This window comes from Scatophagus argus, chromosome 23 (genome assembly GCF_020382885.2).
Source record: "Scatophagus argus isolate fScaArg1 chromosome 23, fScaArg1.pri, whole genome shotgun sequence".
Classification (NCBI taxonomy): Eukaryota; Metazoa; Chordata; class Actinopteri; family Scatophagidae; genus Scatophagus; species Scatophagus argus.
The window spans coordinates 3,092,158-3,105,763 of NC_058515.1; the positions used below are offsets into that span (position 1 = coordinate 3,092,158).

At 41.1% G+C, this 13,606-nt stretch overlaps 1 protein-coding gene across 14 annotated transcripts in view; it reads right to left on the reverse strand.

The window, feature by feature from the left end:
• Positions 1-13,606, reverse strand: part of nrxn2b (neurexin 2b) — a 584,209-nt gene that overhangs the window by 27,072 nt on the left and 543,531 nt on the right. For 10 of the 14 annotated variants that reach the window (XM_046380508.1, XM_046380507.1, XM_046380504.1 and 7 more), the window contains one exon: positions 2,766-2,855. The exons of the other annotated variants lie outside the window; for them this stretch is intronic. In XM_046380508.1, coding sequence (XP_046236464.1) covers positions 2,766-2,855 — 90 coding nt within the window. The remainder of the gene's footprint in view (positions 1-2,765; positions 2,856-13,606) is intronic. 14 annotated transcript variants of the gene reach the window in all.

A 13,606-nucleotide genomic window follows, 5' to 3' on the forward strand; every position in this document is an offset into this window, starting at 1 on the left:
GACCGCGGGACCTGAGAGGTATGGAGGTCTTCCATGCTCGTTGAGCTTTACAGAATCAATCAAACATTAAAGGCACTTGTAAAGGAGACCCGTGGGGCTGACTGTTTTGTGCTCTCTGGTTAAAAACCTTTTAGGCATTAATGTCTTAAAATCACCACAGATCTGAGACCAAAACTCTGTATTGGTAACACAGCCTGGACCATTGCTGGACATGTATACAGGATGAATGATCCAGACTGTTTACCATCCCACAGTCTGCAGTCAGTCTCATTCAGATGTTCATACACCCTTCACCCGGCACAGCAAATGAAATATAAAACAGTACATTCACAACATGTTCCATTTCCTTAGGGGTGAAAACAATAAATGTTAAAGGGACCTTCATTCGTTTCTTTCAACACATTTTGTTTCAATGACATAGAGCAGGGGTGTTATTTTTAAATTTGGTGTTCAGTTATTCGTTTTAACCCTCTGAGTTTTGCATTGGGGTGGAGATGAGGGGAGGAAGTTGCCAGTTGGAGATTTCTCTCTTTTAGTAGAAGTTAGAACTTAGTTAGCTTTTTATTTAGTTTTTGTCCCAAGTGATCGTTGCTACCTGTCCAAGTTCTTCCAAATACTGACATCCAGGTCCAATTGCTCTCAAATGTTAAATATCATTTATAACAAGGTTAGAACTGAGGGCTTTCTGAATTTGTCACCAGCAGGGCAAAGCTGGGAAATTTCTCAGATCATCTCAATTTTAGGGCTACAGTGGTGGAGGGTGGGGAGTCAGTGAAGAAGCCCTCAGCAATTAGTGTGGGTGGAGTTTGATTTGCTGTTCGGTGGTTAGATTCTGCTTAGGAGTATCTTAGCTTTAATTTCTAGCTGGTTCCTTATCAAAGCAACAAACAGCTTTAACCCTTTGAGCTCAGAAAAGTCCCCTAACGCCCCCTTCATTATCTAGTCTTACATGCAAAAAGCATCTTAAAAATGCTCTTCCAAAACCACTTTGCCTCTTCAGTCCATGACGTGTGTGTGACATGTCTTAGATCAATCTAATCAAATTAGCAAATAATGTTGATCTCACACATTTTCCTGAAAACGTACCCTGACCAAAGCCCTCACTTGAGGTTTAATGCAGATTATTTCTTTATTTCGTCTTCCTACTTTTTCCCAATGTTACCATCTGAAATGATTGGATGCAGACTCATTTCAAACTACAGAAGAAAGAGAATAATTCATTCACTTTCAAGCTCATTCTCTTTAGAGTTTCGTATCATGCACAAATCTTTTTATAAGTGGGTATGTCATTTTTTATTGATCCAGTTTTTCATTCAACTTTCATCTCCCAAGTCTTTTTAATTTTCATTTGCATCTTAACTAAGCTCAGCAGAAATGCATTTCCTGATGCATCAGAGGAGAGCAGAGAAGTCAGTTTTTGGATCTAGAGATTAATGCAATGATTGTTTTGTTTCCATGAAATAAATATGCAGGCACTTCGTTTATCTGGTTTGTGTGTCGCATGAATACTTCATTTTGCTCTTGGAGACAAATTTCATCTTCTGAATTCATCTCTATCTTTAACAATGCTCTTTTAAAATGAGAACTTAAAGCTAAGTATCTAATGCCTGAAACTCTTCATTTGTAATCATCTAAATCTAAAGACATCTGCTACGCAAGCACAACAGATAATGCAAACCTCACTGCGAAGTCTGAGCTTTGGACATTCTGATAACCTACACCAAAACTATTCAATTATATGGATTTCATTCTTTTACTGCACTGTTTATTCTCTACTGTAAATTGTATTATATGTGCTTGTGTTACTCTTTTATGTACTCATTTCACAGTATGCACAGAAGTGCATGAGAGATACTGCAATCCTTTTAGTGCAACAAAGAAACTATTTTTAAATTCTTCTCCATTTAACTGTCTTTCTGGTTTATTTTATTCCTCTCTTTATTGAAGAATCAACCACCTTCAGCAACACAAACACACGGCACAAAACAAAGACAAAGAGGTTGGGATGTTCAGCACTCAAAGGGTTAAAGAATCAGTACTTTGATGGGACCGCATTCGACACTTACGACACTAGTTATGCATAATGTGGGGTGGAAAGGGGCTCCCACTGATTACTGAACACATCAACAGTCCCTTTAACTTTTAGTGACTTTCATGGGGGGGATTCTTTTGTCTTCTTTCTTTTGAAAGAGTCAGTAATCCAGTAATGAATGTTTTTTTGTGTGTTTTTTTGTTTTCATATATGATTAAATATAACCAATGCAAATTCACATTCAGCCAACAAAAGACACAGGAAAGAAGCAAATGGAATCAGAAGGCTATTTACATGTGATCAGGTTATTAGGGGGTTATGTTGGGTTATTTGGGGGTTATTTCTCTGAAGAGATGCAGCCCCAGTTTAAGGTGCTTTGGATATGGTCCCCTGGATATCTTCATATGAAGAGAGTAGCGTCACTAATGGAATTTATTGGAAATGCCAATTGCTCAACTGAACAGTTTCAGCTGGACAAGGTAGGCTGTCAAATGATGGTGAGAGAAAACAAAAGATCTTCCAACAATCAGTTGAGATAAGGAATGAGTTATGACATATCAGCCAATTATTATTAGGCATATTACATCTGAAGTGGATTTAAGGGGACTAACAGTTCTGTTAAAGAGCCAAATCTCATTCACCTCTGTTACGTGGCACTGCACCTCCTCTAGAGTGGTGGTTAACGGTAGGTTAGGCGGTTAGATCATTAGTGGAGTTAAAGGGATTTTATTACCTTTGTCGAGTAGCCACTCATCAACTACCCGACCGAGTCGGTATGGGATTCTTTGTCTAGCAATAGCCAGGCGCTCATTATCAATGTTCCCTTTAAGAAATTTGGAGAAGACAAATTAAGAGAGGTTACAAAAAAATCTGGAAGTTAAAAGGTTAGAGGTTAGAAGGGCAACATGGAAAATGTTTAGCAAGTTATGTACTTTAAATCAGCTTTAGTTAGGACAGGAAGAACTTGAGGATGTGTTTTTGGGCTGGTTTGTTTGGTTAGACAAGTTAACAGCATTCTAATTACCTTGAGTTTAAGTGTTTTTTAACGTACTAAAAAGTTAAACAGTTTTATGAATTATTTAGACATAGTATGGTTCGTGCTGACTCATGATAGCTGTCCGTAAAGTGAGTACACTTTAGAAATGCATTAGCAGTCATCAAAATAGAATCACACACTGAGCCAGCAATCATTGAACAACAGAATTGATCCACTGTGAATGAATGCAGCAGAAACAAAGACATCTCAATGTCAGCAATAAACCATTATTTCACATGAGCATGAGATAATCACACAGTTCTAAAAACACAGTTCATGGTTGTTTCAAGGAAGACATTTTTCAGTTCCCACTGCACAGAAAAAAATCACTGCCTCCCAATATCCAACACTACGGTAGCATTCTGCTCCTCACATCTCAACTCTTCTTTTAAAGTGAACAGGATTTAGTGAAACTGTCAGCACTCAGGTCGCGCCCCCCCCCCCCCCCCCCCCCCCCACCCCATGCAATAATTGAGCACTTCTCGGTGGCACTTGGCAATTAGCATCACTTCATCAGGATGTCAAAGAAGTTTCATCGCTGCTGTGCAAACTTATTATCACTCACTTCACTTCAATCAACCTCGGGGTCATACTGCGTACATCTTCAACACTGTCAATAGAAACGGAGCTGGAATCAGGGGAGGTGAGGGCTGATTGTGGCCAGGCTGGTTGTTGAGGGGGGGGTTGATAAAGTCTAATGTGGCAGCAAAGTCAGAGTTTTGATTAGCAGGCACTGTCTATGTCAAATAGCAATCTTCATAGATTATAGGCTAAAAATCAGAGCACTATGCTAGTACAGTGTATGAGATCAGGGAATCCCCAGGTGTCTTTGTATGTGTATGTGTGTGTGTGAAATTCAATCCATGCAAGGCACAAGGGTCTTTTCATACAGAGTAGGCTATGTATGTTTGAAGGTTAATAATATTGTAGAAACATTGCTGATGAAACTGTCTGCAGAGAGACAAAGAATGAAGGAGACCAACATCTAAACAGTAAACAGAAGAGCTCTGAAGTATACCCCACATCCTAACTAGTATACTTTGATTTTGCTTTCCCCCACTGCTCTGTGCTGCTGCAGTGATCTAAAATAGACCACCTCTCGGTTCTGCAGTACCTACTTCCACTCCCCAGGGGTCTCTCTACCCACGCCTGCCTGCGTAATAATGGCTCACACACAGGCTGAGGAAGTGCACACTGTGTAGATCAGCATATAGTTGTTAGTGCATGGGAAAGAGGGCCACTGTGAGAAAGATGATGAGAGTTGGATGAAGAAAGGCAAACAAGGAAGAGTGGAATGAGTGACAGCTGGCAGATGGATGGAGATGCATGTAGAGGAAAAGCTGGATGGTCATGTATGAGTAGGCAGTTCCGCTGTACTATATGACTCAGTGTCATTCATACGCTGCACTTATAACTCTCTGTGTTCATGTTGGTGTAAGCTGACTCACAGCTTACAGCTCATATAAGCAGAAAATGACAGACATGAAATTAAGCAAACTGTCAAGTCAAAGTCTTTCCATAATACATAATTTCCAGAAATTATTGCTTTACCGGTAATAATTCTTTAATCAACCCTACAGGGGGTCTGAGCGATCTAAAAGGTGGAGTCATGTTTTTTTCCCCACTAGTTTTTAGTGACTTGAAACTGCAGTGGCAGCATACTGCTCCAAAGAGTAAACTTTGTTTTTCCACAGAGTTACTATGACCAATTACGTGTACACGTCCAAGCTGCACTTAAGATTAGCTAGGTACTACCTCTGCCTTCTGGAAATGCAGTGCAGCAATTTACAGTGCACCCAATCCTGCTTTAGAGACGACATGGGCACTCTGCAGCAATCACTAAATTAGAGAAGGAGAGGCAGATGCAGCTGGTGGCAGACAGAGAGAGAGAGAGGAGGGAAATATAAACCAAAAAAAAAAAAAAAACCAAGAGGGGTGTGGTGATGCTGAGAGGAAGGGAGGGCGCTGATGAGAAAAGGTGATCAAAATAATAACTCAGTGAAAGAAAATAGTGGGAGGCAGCAGTCCTGGGTACATGTTCTTCTGCAGTCTCATCCACAAATCCTGACTAAATCTCCTCCCTCTTCTAACTTGTCTGAGTCACACTGAGGCAACCGCTTCCACTAACTTAATCTTACGGAGGCTCCATTTTATCATCCAAAGAAGAGTTGATAAAGAAGTGAAGGGACACAGTTTTCCCTCTAGTGGCAGCTATTCGACACTGCAGTCAGGAAACTACTCAAATGCTTTTTATCCTGCTTTTGCTGTCTCCTCTATTAAATGATTCCTCCACCGTTTGCTTCTGTCACTCTTTCCTTAATCCACTCATTCCTTCTTGCTTGGTTATTTCCTGCTAACCACTCTTCTTCCCTGCTTTTCCTTCTCTTGTTCTCAAACAATCATTCATCCACCCTTCATTCTGTCCTTTTTTCTTACCCTCCTGCCAAAGTCCATTTTGATTTCTTTCTCCCTAATTCATTACCGCTTCTCCTCTCCCAATCCTCCCCCTTTTCACTATTTCATCTTTAGCTCTTGCATCTTTCCTTAATCTATGTCCTACTTTTTGTATTTTCAAATATCTTCTTTACTTTCCACATCCTCTCACCGTTCTCTCACTTACATTTGAGCAAAAAAAGTGTCTTTAGAATCACAGGAAAATAACTCATGAAAGTTCTGTCGGACATGTTTTTGTGTCATCTACACTGCAGAAATTTTAAATTCCTCCGTGTCCTGCTTGTTTGTTCGCATCTGCTTGTGTTCAGATCCTTGGAGAAATAAGTCATTCCGAGTAAACCAGTAAAACTTCTTCCCTCCTTGCTCTCCTCCCCACCATCCGAGGCCTGCTCTGCATGAGAATGGGTGGATAGATTAAACAGCTGGGCCCTTGTCTTCTCCCTCGCCGCCATTATTGCATTCGTGCTGTTCCCAAGGCTATTCCCTTTGCTTGATGTGAAAGACAGTGAAACAATGCTATCGGACTCACGGCTCAAGGAAATCTGCTATTTAAGAGAGATAAATAATAAACTAATTAATCAGCGACACTAACAGCGACGTTATGTTTTTTATTAATTAGCTAAACTTGACTGACTGGATGTCAGTGGCTACAGTATGGTCATATGTAAAAAAATAAAACAAAATAAATAATTAAAAAATAAAAAACTGAAATGATAGCAACCCTAAACAATGGCACAGCCATGGGAATACAAGAGATTTCAAGATTACAAGAGATCTCATGTGTCATTGCTTTGGTCTCTTGGGTATTCAGTCGAAGTGCCAGTGCTCCAAGTTCTCAAAGTTATCTACTCTCTATTCTTTCATGTTTTTGACATTTCATCAATACTAGAAATGCAAAAAACAAAGCCATTATCACCTATCTTTAATTTTGTAATTTAAGACACTACAAATCAGCTTACTAAAACAAAAAAGTTTTTCAAATGTTTTCAGAACATTCTGCATGCACTGAAATGCAGGCCAAGGTGTGAACCACAACCCAACAGACCGTGTGTATGTAAACATCAGAGTCTGGTCCACACTGGTCATGTAGGTCTGGCCAGCCAGTCAGCATGCCTGCGGCTCTGAACCTCCCCTGAGGCTCCGAATGCCCTCTCTGAAACTGCTGGCATCTCCACTCTGGAAGCCAGAAAGCTGCCTGTCCTCCTCTTGTGCCCCACGTTTGGTGCCTGGAGCAGTGGCTGGATTAACAGCAATGAAGGGGCCTGTCCCAGGTAGGTGTCACAGCTGCTGTGCTAGGGGCAGGGCAAGGGCACACTGATTGACTGGCACCTCAGGGAGACACAAAGCAAGGACGGGTCAGAGACCAGCATGGCGTGCTTCGAGTGTAGAGTGCCTGTATGTCTGTCTGGGAGAGCTGGATTGTACTGTCCTTATAATCTACCGTATGAATCACATGCTGTTCCGTCTCGCTCTTGGTCTCCCCCTCTGTACCTGCACGTATGTGTGTGTCTGTGTGAGCACATGTGAGTTTGTCTCTGGAAAGTCTCCCAGGAGCCAAATATATATCATGTAGCTCTGCAGGCAGCCAGATGCCCTTGTACAGGACACCCACATTGGAAATCCATCCACAAGAATGGAGATTACATTGGAGACAATTGGCCACTGGCCATCTCACTCTCCCTCCCTCCAACAGAAACCTCTCTGTCAAGCTAGCCTCATTCTGTTTTTCATTAGGTAATTTTAGATGGATTGTTCTCATATCCACCGGGTGTCTTGGAACAGATGGGGAAAAGAAACTGTACTGTAACCCTCTGCAACAAAATTGTGAACTCCTTACAACAAGTGAAAAATTCTGCCAAAGAAAACAAGATTCCACCTGTTCTGGTCATTTTTAGCCAGTCAGTATCTTGACAACAGACAGAATTAGTTTTATTAGATTATTAATTAATTATTAGAGTCTGCTGCACTAAAATCAAGAACATTTTTGAAACAAGTTGATCATTTAAATACAGGGAAATCTGTTCCCTTGTTTTGAGAAAGCAAGACTTTAAGGGCTTACAAATGGATACAGTTTACAAGAAACAATTGCTTTTTTTTTTTTTTTTGCAGCAATTTTTTTTCTCCCCCAACTCTTTCAAGCCAAAGATTGCAGGCAAGTTGTATCTCTTCATGTGAGACGCAGGGGAAAAGAAAGTGATTTACCTACCCACCACACTTCTTTGTTCATTGTAAATACATCGCCCACCGCTCGTGTTGGCATGCGTTTGAAACAGCGGAAATCTCACTGTTTTAACTGCTCGCTCAACTTTCATCTATGCGGCAGTTATCAATCCAGCGTGCTTGTTTTCATTTCTTCCCCTCTCTCCTCTCGCTCTCGACAGGATCTCTGCCACCTTTCATCTCGGCCACGGTGGATTTGTGCGAGGGTGGCTGCTGGAGTGAGTCTAAGAAAGCACTCCCCACAACTCATGTGGAAATCAAAGTTGTCACTTCTCTAATTACCTAAAGCAATCTTCCCTCTCCTGCTCTGCACTACTTAACCGTCTCTGCCTCTCCCTCCCCATCATTACTTTCTTCACTGTTTCTCTGTTCTTTCTCTCCCTCTCTATCTCCATCATCCCATAGCCACAGGCCAATAATTTGAGGTACCTTCCAACTGTGCAAGATCCAATCAGAATGAATCGCAGAGCGCAGAGGCCCAACAAGAACCTTTAGAAAGGGGGAAAATATCATCAGTGACAAGTGACTGTGAGTGACCGCCCTCAATTAACTCATTCTTACTTTTTTGCTGTACTTTTCTCAATATTATACATATATTATGTATGAGTGTAGATATATTTATATATATATAGCTTGGGGGTGCTGGAGTGTCTTTAGTCTCCAGCTGTTAACACCAATAACTATGAGAATTAATGAACAACATGTATATTTTATGCCTATAATTGAACTAATACAGACTGATTCGCAGTATCAGTTTTGCCGCTGAAACCTTCTTTGTGAGTGACAGTAATTTCAAATCCTTTTCCTAAGTGAAAGAATTCGGTCCAACACATCAGCTCCACCTGATCCGACTCACCACAGAACAATAATCTACTGCTATTGTTGTGTCTGTCAAAAGTGCCAAATACAGTATTTTCTTGTCCACTGTCTCAAATGGGAAGATTTCCTACTTTTCTCCTTGTTTTTAGCATTTTAAACTGGATATTTTCTCTTGGACATATTTCACTATTTGCATTGAGAAAAACGACAGTCGATTAATGGAAAACGTAACTGGCAGATTGATCAAAAATGAATATAATTATCACTTCATTATCAGCAGTTCTATGCCTAATTCATTGTTTAATCTATGATGCACTGTGTATTATACAATGATCCCGCGTTACCTTAAACGTATTGAAGGATAAGTAACATTTTATGCTCCTAAAATGGAAATTTTCAATTCATTTACTTCAAAGTTTGACCATGTGCTTACTTTGTACCTCTGCCTGCTGTTCATGGTGTCATTTCCTTAAGTACCATAATGACAAAAAAACACTACAAGCTAACAGAAGAATGGGCCTAGCTTATAGGACGTAGAGGTCTTGTACAATAGTCAAAATGGTTTCCTGCTGATCCTGAATCAAGCTGTTGCAACAATGTGCTCTGTGGATCACCCCACACACTCATCTGTCATCTTTTGCTCTGTGGACCATTGAAGACACAAAGGGCTACTCCAGTACTCTTTTCTTGGACGCCTGAGCCAGTGAAGTCAAATCTAGTCCATGCTCAGCTTAAGTCCATATGCCTCCAGCCATTTGTTCGATTGTGTTGTCTCATAAGAGTGTACCAGTTTCCTGTTGCTCTCCCTTACTTTTAGCATTTTTACTGGCACTGCTGAGTGCTTTCATATTGCTTTCACCAAAGGTAAATGGGAAGTGGCTCTTCTGGGCTGCCCCGACCTCCTCTCCTCACATTGTCTTTTTTTTTTTTTTTTTTATCTTCCTTGGTTATTCATGGTTGGTTTTCCTTCTCTCTGGGTGTGGAGGTCACTCAGACAAAGACGGATATCTTAAAACAGTGGAGACATAAAGGCGATGATAAAAAGAGGTAGGAGGGAGGAAAGAGCACAGCCAAGAGCTTTGTTGACCCCTTTTCTTTGACCATTTATCCGAAGAGTAAGAACATCTTAACAGCTCAGTCGGAAGAGCTGGAGCTGACCTCTCCCTCCTCTGTGAATGCAAGTCTCTCTTCTTTCCTTTTTCCTCTCTAATGGCCAGCCTTCATGCTGAATGGATCCCTAAATGTCTTACGGAATGAAAAGAATGGATGACAATAGCTCTCTCTCTGCTTTGTCTGTCTTGTTTCTTTCTTTTTCCGCCCTTGATTCATGATCTGTACGAAGTGGTTTGTTGAGCTGCACAAAATGAACAGTGTTGTGTCTGAACGCATAACAGCTAGCAAGTAATTGTGTTAGCAAGTAATGTTTGTGATAAAATTATTCCTGGCCTGTGCACGCTCCATTGTGTGTGTTTGTATATGCTTACATGTGAGAGGCGTGCATGTGATGTATCTTACTGTACTGGATAGATGTAATCCTCCCTGCTGTGATGCAATCCAATTTGTGAAGTGCTTTTTATTCAGTAACACGCAAAGTGTCATCTATCACAGCAGCAACAGCAGCTAGCTTCCAGCATGCATACTGGATCTCGCTCTGTTCTTTTTTCTACCTTTCCCTTCTCCCTTTTCTCATTCATCTTCTCCTTCAGTCCATCATTTTTTAACAATGCATCCCAAGCACTTTGTCATAGAGTACTATTGCTTTTCCTGTCCTTTATCTTCTCTGCAGTCATCCCCTCCATCCATGCATTTTCAAACCCCCTGTTTCCTCCTCCTCCTCTCATATTCAGCTCAGCTCAAGCCCCGTACCAATCTAAAGCTAAATGACAGCTTTATAGTGGTTCTACCGCCTGTAAATACTGGCAAGTGAGATAGAAATAGTAAGTGTGAAAGAAAGATGGTGTACCATGCACTCTCATTGGTCATAATCACACAGTTATGAGGCAGCAAAATATGGTAATCACAGCCAATACGCTGCAATGATGACAATATAGCTATGATTGTGAAATGCATAATGATTATCCAAAGCTCAGGGGGTACAGCAATGAAGTCCAAATGCCAAGTGTGGTATAAACCCACAGGATATGGATGGATATTTTCAGAAGCTCCCTTCTTTCTGTAATGTTCTAATTTACTGCTGCGAATTACTATCATCACAAAAACGACTTAATGTGAGGTGATTTGGTGATTTGCAAAAAGAGCAGATGATGAGATGGAGGGCATGTGTGAAACAAACACGGAGACAGGTATGCATTCAATAGACCTCCATACACACACTCATATGTCTCAAACAAAATAAATGTACACACATCCAGATACACAAAAGCCCACGAACACACACACACACACACAGAAAGGAACATTTTCTTTCTCCTACTCTGACTCTTTTGGAGGCAGCAGCTGCTGGAAAGGCGACTGGCTCCAAATAAGAGGGGGATTAATACTGTAGCAGGACCCCACTCATTGAATCTGAACCCCCCTTTCAGTGTCTGAACACTGTCATCAGTTAGGGTGGCAACAGAGAACAGCCCATAGAACAAGAACACGGAGGAAAATTTCTCAATGGCGCACACAGGACATGGCATGACCCCTTTCAATATTATGAAGAATAAAATATAAATAACAGAACAAAAGCATGCAATAAACTACAAATACAGCCAATTCTGAAATAACCCTTTCTCAGTCCAGTCTAACCCTAACCCTTCAAAATAAGCAATAAAAGCCTGTAATAATGAATGGGGGATAAAGGAAACATTTTGGTAATAATCACATGACACACATCTGTCTATATCTGTACTTCATTTCCTGTACATTTCCTATCTGCGAAGATATATGAAGGCACAGCAACGACCCAGAATAGACTGACTTCTCTCTCATAACCTGCAGACATTTACTTTGGACGTAGCCTATGATACTTGATCACCATCATCCACTTTTGAAGCAGGTGATAACAGACAGCGTGACTGCTGCAAGAAAGGCTAAGCGTTTATGCAAAGCTGTTGCCATGCAGCGTAAAATTTTATTATGATGTATTAGCTCATTTCATACATGAAATATTTTTGCCACTGAAAACGTTAGAGCAGAAAAATAGATTCTGTGCACAAAGGTTTGTACTTGTCGCGTTTTGAAATCACACAGGTCAACAGTTAGCAGGCTCAGATATAAGGAAAAGCTGCTGCTTCTGTTCCTGTGGTGTCATTAGTAGGTACTTGTTTTAAGTGTATCAATCTATAGAAGGCTATGTATAATAATAAATCGTGTTTTAGAAATAGAAATAGAAAATAGAAAATGTAAGATGTGTGAACATTCATCTTAACAATGAACATCTTCTTTACAAAGAAGACGGCCTACTTGTCTTGTAAGAAGAACATACGCTCTCGTAGCAGCTCAGACCTGAGGCCTTTCAGTTATGACTTCTAATTCAAAAAAGTGATGAGGCTGCTATGGCTGTGCATTTATCTGGAAACATTGCACACCTCTTTTCCAACCAGAAATGAAATCAGATTTCTTCAGGGCAGTGGTACAAAACTGCAAACACACCATTACAGACTAAACAATTAGCCAAATCACATTTTCTCACAGCAGATGACCAGTAAATAAAGGGAGCTGGGTGTGAAATGGTACAATTACAGTCCGTATGGCACTGCTGCTGACATCTGTCTGTTCATCTGTGGCCAGGTTGAGGTGCTCAGTGTGACACAGGGATGTTTTTATTGAGCCAGTCTGCCATTTTGGGAAAGTGGGAGAACCAATAACTGTTGCTGCAGGACCCACCGGGGACACCTGACACACTGGATTAGCTGGCCTGGTGCTCCTCTGACACTTTATGTCTGCTCTCTGTCCATCAAAGGCATACATGCACACACACACACACACGCACACACAACAAAAGAATGACACACATAAGATGCACTATGTCGCGTAAATGCGTGCCCTGTCGCACGTAGAATCAGACACACACCCACAGACACAGACTCCCCGAGGACTACAAACATCACTTTGTGGAACATCAGGAGATGTGTTGCTTTGCTGTTGAATGTGCCTGACCCGTGACGACCATGCTTGCTGTTAACATCCTGTCTCTCCAAATCATCACCTCACATCGGCCTTCTGTTTACAAGGCTGAGGGTGGAAAACCCAGGCCTTAACAGAGGTTTTGCCTTGAAAACGATGCAAACACTTCTGAAAAACTAATTATGGTTTGCGAAAATGCATGCGTGTGTGTGAGAAAAAGATACATAAAGATGACCTGTCACTGTCTTTCTTGTGTGAGATGACACATATACGTGTTCTCTTTTATTCCTGATGTCCTTGTCCTTACAGCGATCCTTTGGGAACTTTTCATAGGCGGTGATACATCAGAAGATAAATCCTATATGCGACTCGTGCAAAATATTAGACAAAGTTCAAACCGCAGTGGCATTCCTAGGAGACTGCCCGATGTGGGTCACAACAGTGTCTTTGGGGAGGGAGCTTTCACAGGACACTACGCTCTTTGTTGAGTTAGAGGAAGTAGCCAAATGTGACACCTGTAACACCTAAGAGAATGTTCTATGGGAGATATATTTCATAATAACTTGCTCTACATACAAGTATGTATCCTATTCTTCTAAATCTTACTACATGGTACATTCTAAGATTCAGTCATCCACTGGGACAGCATGAAAAAGACACTGCATAATACAAGCATTAAGACAGCAAATGAATTAATGAATATGTTGTGAGTGTTGTGTATTTTGTCCCGTTAACAGAATCAGAAGATCAAATCTGGTCAAAGGAATTTTCTCTTCCTGTTTCTTTCTCATCTCTGCAAAATAAAACCTCACGCTCTTTCTTTACACACCTCCTGCCTCAGTTAGGAAGTTGCCATCCACATCCCCTCTGCTCAGTCCCTCAATCAGTCTTTCCCCTACACATTCCTCCACCCTCTTGTGCCTCAGCCTCATCAGAGCTTTTGCTTTCCTAATGTGTAACATCTCTGTTTCCCC